Raw genomic sequence first — 6,932 nt, 5'->3', positions numbered from 1 at the left:
GCTGTTGGAGAATGCCATGGTCTCAGGCAGTGGCGGCGAGAGGGTTAACATTCCAGTCATTTCTGAAACATTCCCAATGGAGTCTCCCAACCTGGTCTCCAGCTCCTGTTATTCAAGCAAGTGGGAGGAGGGAAACTTTGCTTTTCCCTTACTNCCCCCCCACCACCACCCAGCAGACCATGTTACATTTTATTGCATCTGCCATCTGGCCAAGCATTTCTGCTATGCCTGATACTTCACTTACTGTGATTTGGGGTAAAAATACCAGCAAGGCTGGACTGCAGTGTTGATACTAGTAGATCGGCATTCCCCTACACCCTTCTCACTGGTAAATACTAATAACCCTTGCATTTGGTGTAGCATCTATTGGAGACAGTACAAGGGCAGTATATTAAGCGTTTAAAAAAATTTCAATCTTATGGAATGGGTTTATTGACAAAATGAAACTGTACAAAGTGCAATGGCTCAGCGACACACTTTGGGCAACAAACTACGCAGCAGTTCAACACGCAAGAGATTTCTTGCAACAATCACCAGAATCGTTAAGTAATTGCGTGCAATGTGTATCACTGTGTGGTGTAGTAAGGGGAGGAGGGACCCTTCCAAAGACCAGAGGCACAGATAGCATGGGAACTTCACTTCAACCTCAGAGGGTCCCAGAGATCAGGGTGAAACTTTAGTTTCCTGTCCCAGTTAGAAATCCTCTTAAATGACTCAGTCCCCTATTAGAGGAAGATTTCCTCGCTTTCTTCCCCTTGCAAATGAATAAACATGACTAATGTACAAAATTCAGCATTCCAAAAGATGTTCTTGATGCCACCATCCAGGTTTCCATCTTCTCCCCAGCAGTGTTTGCAGCAATGCTCTCCTTTGAAGTCGAGGCACACAAAATGGGTTAGGCAAGGATTTTGGCTCTCTAAGGACTTGGGCCGTTTAATCTCCACTGGGATTCCAGCAGAGAGGAGCGGGTTCATTCACTATTGTATGCAAGTTAAGGAAAATTGTCACCCCAAAAAAGACAGAATTGTATGGCAATATCAAAAAATAATTCTGTATACAGTGCAATGACAATCTTGCCCAGGGTGGATTACTCACAATTTTAGGTGCAGACAATACACTAATGTGAAGTTTTAAGCAAATTACTAATCCAAAGTCAAAAGTATGCCACCACGACATGTGATCGACCGATAGACTCACAGATGTTGAAATAATTAGTCTAGAAAAGTGGTTACCGTAAATTGTTGAGTCTTCAACTCTTTCACTATCTTAGTGAANTTTTTTCAGCCACAACCCAAATACAATACTTACATTTGATTATATGTAGCACCTTTCACATGAGGCAGCATCCTTTAAAAATGAATTTTATTATGCATTTCACATTTTCTAACCCTGGTCTTTTATTAACTTTAGTACAGTGTGGGATTGGGTAAGTAAAGTGCTTCCTTTTGGAGAGGGGGAAAAAAAAGGGGGGTGAGTAGAGTATGTATACTCCCATTCTAGTTTCCATGCTTGGATATTTTAAGCACAGGGATGAAGGTTGATATGCATTAGACACCCATCTGACAGATGAATTATGTTGGGGTGGGGAGAAATGTCTGTTGTCTGGTAACTTATCAAAATGCAAAAACATTGGAAGCAGTGGTGGGGGGGGTTTAAAAACCTTAAGCCAACCTCCCAATCTTGATTTTACTCTAGTAAAATCTCAGTGCACTTATATTTGGACATCAAAGTTAAGTAGGCATGGAAGGAATCACAAGTATTTATATAGTGTTGTCACACAGTGTAGCATCAAAGTACTGTGTGGTGTTATCATGGAATCTTACAGCACAGAAAGAGGCCATTTGGCCCATTGTGCCCATGTTGGGGTTAGACAGTGAACTAGGCAGGAGAGGGGGTGAGGGGACTTCAGGTCCTGTCAAAGTAGTTAGGCTCTCAGGTGGGATTTAAAGAGATGGGGGTGCAAGTTCCAGAGATAAGAGCCTTACTGGCACTTAGGCTGATTTACTATATGCCAGGTTGTACAGTTTTGGTGACAGCGGTTTTCTCCTTTTACTCAGTGACTCAATTTAGGGCTTCTTGCTACCAGGATACTTGTTGTTGAAGAGGCTGATCCCAGCCTTGGAGGCAGTCCTCTTCACCTTGTCCAGGGTGGTCTTCTTAATGGAGGCGGCGGACACAGTCTCCTGGTCAGCCAGAAACTGCAGCTCACTGGAAGACAAGAGAAAAACAGCAAAGAGTCATTTGATGATCAAGAATAGACCTTACCTAAACCAGAGCTCCCATTACAGAGGGCAGGGTCCTGAGGAGCATCCTTTTCAGAAACAAGCTAGAAAGCAGCTGCTGCACAAGGAGAAGTGAAGCAACAGCTGGGAGCAGAGGAAATCAAATAAGCTCAAGTTGAGATAGAGTTAAACGTAAGCCCAGCTCTAAATGACTAGTGAAGAGGCAAGCTGACTGGGAAGGTCCAGAAGGCAGTTAATATCAGCCTCCGTGCTCCCCCTGCCCCGAGCTATATTGGGAGTGGAGGAAGTAGGAACAAGGTTTCCTGAAGCCAGGGTTCAAACCACTAAATCACCATTCCAAGTGGTGGATTGAAAAGACATTCAACATCAAGGACACATTACCAGGACCTGGAAAGTATATGTGCAAGTGTAGCCCATGATCGCCATGCGACTGAAGATGTGAGGTGGACAGACAGTTTATAAGTCGGATGAGAGCGTCTTAATTCAGCTTTCAATGTGAGGCACAGCCTTGGGCGCCAATCCAGCGGCCAGAATGCTGCAAGCACTTTAGTAATACAAGACGGGAGGGAGGGAGCAGAGGGTACACACTTTGTCCTCTTGCAGGAGGCCTCAACAGCATTGATTAGGAGGCTGCGGAATCCCCCACTCTCCATGACGTGCAGGGCATGGATGGTGGCACCTCCTGGGGAGCAGACATTGTCCTTCAACTGACCAGGGTGCTGCTCCGACTCCAGTAACATCTTGGCTGCTCCCTGTCAAGAAAGGGCAGAAAAACAAAAAGCTCCTTGAGACGTCTCAACGACATGATAAAGTGCTATATCTATTATAATAATAAGTGGAAGCTTTTGGAGGAGATGGAATATGTTTCAGCTGCATTTACAAGACTTGAGTCCTTATTAAGTAACAGATTCAACCCCACTGAGGAGAAAAGTTCAGGTGCTTATCGAAATGGTCTTAAAGGGGGGGAAAACAAAACCTCACGTTATCGAGTCATTAAATCTCCTAGACAGGGACTCGCTTGGTACACGCATTCATTCACTCCACCAACTGACCAGCAACGCCTGTGCCCCCAGTCGCACTGCCAGTCTGCGAGGCAATCCCATCTTCACTCCCCCGTCTGCCAAAGCATCCACAGCCGTGAAAGCCTAAGAGAGTTAGAGAGGACTTCAGTCACAGATCCGTACGAAAGCCCAGATACAGTAAGACCCCCACAACTCTTTATCTTCATAAATGATATAATTACCCCTAAGTCATATGTTCGCCCGAGTCCCATTCGGTTTCTGATCAAAACCACTTCAATTTCTTTGCACTACACATTAATTATCTTCTAACTCATAACGCCATCCCCTACCCTCCATTACTGCGGCTGCTTTGAATTGAGCGAAACATAGTCTTGACCTGTCACTACATGCACACTTACTGGTTGCAGTAAATTACACATGCGCAGTGTAGATTGAGTAAATCAGATTTTATATGACTTATACAGTTTGCCTGAACAAGTCATTAAATGTTACAGTCCTGACTGTATACACTGCATTCCCAGTTAGTTACAACGGATCGGGTCAAATACATTTGAACATACATAAGCAGGGCCACTGCCACTGAGTCCAGTGACTGCATCGATCAGGTCCTCCTCCACCTCCACGCAGAAGCCAACGCTGGCCATCAGCTGCTCCAGCAGCTTCCCGTCCTCCACGTCTGCATGTGTCCCCGTGGCGTACACAGTCGCACCTTCCCGCACCACCACCGGGGTGTTGGTCATACAGCGGATCACTTTGGGATATTCACGGATAGCGGAAAGTTTCTACCCAAAAGAAAAAAAAGTCATTATAATAGCAACAACTTGCATTTATGTAGCGCTCCTCATGCAAGGAAGTACCCACAAGCACTTATGCAGCCATTATTTAGTCATTATAGCTGAGAACATCATCCTGACTCATCCATCAAGAGATGACCCCCAACTCAACTCACTGTATCCTCAACAATAACAAATCTTTCATTTGATATAGCATCACATCATTGAGACATCTCAAAGCACTTCACAGGATATACTGATATATATACAGATATAAAGTGAATTGACTGTATATTTTGTGGGCAAAGTCAATTAATGTATGCAGCAGTGTCCCACAAAGTCATGGACAAATTTTTTTTCTTTTTTTAAGGGATTACCCATGAAAAAGGAACCCACTAATTGACTAACAACCGGGTTCCTACATATTGCCAGGTAAACAGAGGTGTGCGGAGTAAGGAAGCTTGCCTAAGGTTTCGCTTTGCCCAAGAATCGAACCAGAGTATTCACGCTTGCGAGGCAAGTGCACTAACCATTACACTACAGGACTCCCTAACATTGGGTGTCAACGAGGCCAGCTGTTTTACCTTCTCAATTGAGTTGATGGTGACTCCAGCAGCACAGGACACAATCAGGTGGCGATCCTCAATTTCGGAGCCAATCTCATCCAACACGAAAGGGATGATGTGTGGCTTCACAGCAAGGAACAGGACATCGCTGCTCTTCACCGTCTCCTTGTTACTCGAAGTGAAGTTAATGCCCAGTTTCTACAATTCAGAGAGAGATTGGATTTCAACACAAGTAGAAATTCCCCAATTTTCCCTCTTCCCCTCAAGATATGAAGCAGCAAAATACAATTAAATCCACTATACAGAATCCCGTGAAGCACCTTGAGACATCTCGATGGCATAAGGAGCTGTATCAAATGCAAGGATTATAATTCCTACCCTGAGGCCTCCAACAGTGGGCAGCTCAGGGTCTGGTGAACTTGCCGTTATCCTATGAGCACCCAGGACACCTGGAGACAAACAGGAGCAGATCAATCAATGTATCAAACACACACAAATATCACACAAGTCTCAACAGTTGGGACCATACATTTAATACACTTGTGCAAAGGATGAATTATGTCAAACTTGAATAAAATATACTCTTGAACAGGAATTTGGCAGATGTATGACTTAGGCAATTATACAATTTATATTGCTCAGATTTATGCAAGTTTTACTGCAGGAGATCAAAGATTTCTCAGTTGGCTTTTGAAAGTAGACAAGTTCTTTTGTGGTCAGCCCAGTCGGTGTCTAACACATGCAGAAACCCAGCACCGTGCTTAGGACTATGCAAACCAAGCCGAGAATTTTATGCATCCCACCTACACATTGAAATCTCAGCAATAAGATTGTTGGGATGGAATGCGCACTCTCGCCCTGGAGGGACACATCCTGCTTATCTAATTCCAGTAAGTATTAGGCACAGGTTAGCAACAGCCAAGGCTTGGGGACCCCAGAGTGTGCTATGTGTGGGGGGGGGGGGGAGACTGCTGGAGTCCAACCAGCTAAAACTGCATAGGTTACCATTGATATTGCCACCAGCCAAGCTTTCCAGTTTACAAGGTGGTGGGGGGGGGGGGGTGGAGATTGGGAGGTTCAGGGACACCTGGAGTTGGGTTGATTTTGTCAACGAGCAAAACACATCACCTACAGGTGCATTTTAAGACCCTCCCTAACCCCTCCTCCTCCCCAAAAAAAAAAACTTTCAGACGTTAACTCAAAAAGGAAACCTGCAATGGAGGCGGATTCTAAGCGTATTATTTGGCAGGTGGGTAGCAGGTGATAAAAGGCGCCTCCCACAATCTCCACACCGTGCATTCTGTTCAACAAACATTTGCAACACATTTACATCCTTCCTCTGCACTCCCCCCCCTCCCACCCCTCAAACCCCCCACAGCACCAAATCTTTGACGTTTATTACCGAATAGAGAAATCGCGCCGAGTTGGAGTGGAGGGCGATGGTGGGGGTGTGGATGGTGGGGTGATGGGGGGGAGGGTGATGGGTGGGGGGTGATGGTGTGGGGGATGATGGTGTGGGGGATGATGGTGTGGGGGATGGGGATGGGGGATGGGGAGGGTGGGGGGATGGGGGATGGGGGAGGGTGATGGGGGGGGGTGATGGGGGGGGGATGGGGGGAGGGTGATGGGGGAGGATGGGGGGGGTGATGGGGGGAGGGTGATGGGGGGGGGTGATGGGGGAGGGTGATGGGGGGAGGGTGATGGGGGGGTGGAGGGGGAAATAAAGCAACAAACAAGGAAGCCTCCTGCCTTCCCTCCTTCCTTACCCGCAGCAGTGAAACCTCTCGCCAAAGCGAAGGCCAACTGACCCGCTCCGATGAAGCCGACGCTCATATTGGGGACCCCGTTCAACAGCACTGAGGTTCGCGGTGGAAATGAACTGTGGGGAAAAAAAACACACACACACACAACCCCCCACACCCCCCACCAACCCACCCCAAGGGGGAAGGCAGAACAAGGACCAGGAGCTCACAGCGGGGATCGCACTCAACTGAAGACGGAAATAACGACTGGAACCGCCCGGGTATCTTCTCGGACCACTACTCGCCACCGCTGGACGTGCACCGATCTCACTCACCTCTCCCGGTGGTGGTGGAGGGGGGAGAGAGGGGCGGTGGAGGGGGAGACTCTGCACTGAGCAAATATTTTGAATCCGACCCCTCCGACGCGTCAACGTGGCGGGAATGTCTGCCATGTAGCCGAACCGCTGATTGACGGCGCCCGCGGCCAATGGCAGCCCGAGCCGGGACCCGGACACGCCCCCTCGTGCTTGAGGTGGGCCAATCGCTGCGGGGCAGGGGGGCGGGGCCACCCACCCGCACCCCCATT

General features: G+C 47.5%; 1 protein-coding gene across 2 annotated transcripts; it reads right to left on the bottom strand.

Annotated features, from left to right (window-relative positions):
* Positions 1–408: 408 nt before the first annotated feature.
* On the bottom strand, positions 409–6,536 carry pycr1a (pyrroline-5-carboxylate reductase 1a). 2 transcript variants are annotated; one of them, XM_042342497.1, is made up of 8 exons: positions 6,371–6,499; positions 4,983–5,053; positions 4,623–4,802; positions 3,826–4,047; positions 3,296–3,388; positions 2,832–2,995; positions 2,092–2,208; positions 409–977 (listed from the first exon to the last, which is right to left on the bottom strand). In XM_042342497.1, exons 1-8 carry the CDS (start codon positions 6,435–6,437, stop codon positions 971–973), a joined length of 921 nt encoding a protein of 306 aa, XP_042198431.1. In that variant the 5' UTR covers positions 6,438–6,499; the 3' UTR covers positions 409–970. The 2 variants fall into 2 exon arrangements, with proteins under 2 accessions (XP_042198431.1, XP_042198432.1); XM_042342498.1 differs by having other exon boundaries at positions 409–2,208; positions 6,371–6,536.
* Positions 6,537–6,932: the final 396 nt, after the last annotated feature.

Source organism: Callorhinchus milii, unplaced genomic scaffold, assembly GCF_018977255.1.
Source record: "Callorhinchus milii isolate IMCB2004 unplaced genomic scaffold, IMCB_Cmil_1.0 Scaffold20, whole genome shotgun sequence".
Lineage (NCBI taxonomy): Eukaryota > Metazoa > Chordata > Chondrichthyes > Chimaeriformes > Callorhinchidae > Callorhinchus > Callorhinchus milii.
This window is presented reverse-complemented; position numbering and strand designations above follow the sequence as displayed.

Coding starts and splice junctions, on each gene's coding strand:
- pycr1a (XM_042342498.1), bottom strand. CDS start 6,437: ATGAGCGTCGGCTTCATCGGAGCGGGTCAGTTGGCCTTCGCTTTGGCG. Junction 4,803..4,982: donor CCACTGTTGGAGGCCTCAGG/GTAGGAATTATA, acceptor TCTGAATTGTAG/AAACTGGGCATTAACTTCAC. Junction 2,996..3,295: donor TGGGGGCACAGGCGTTGCTG/GTCAGTTGGTGG, acceptor CTTTCTTGACAG/GGAGCAGCCAAGATGTTACT.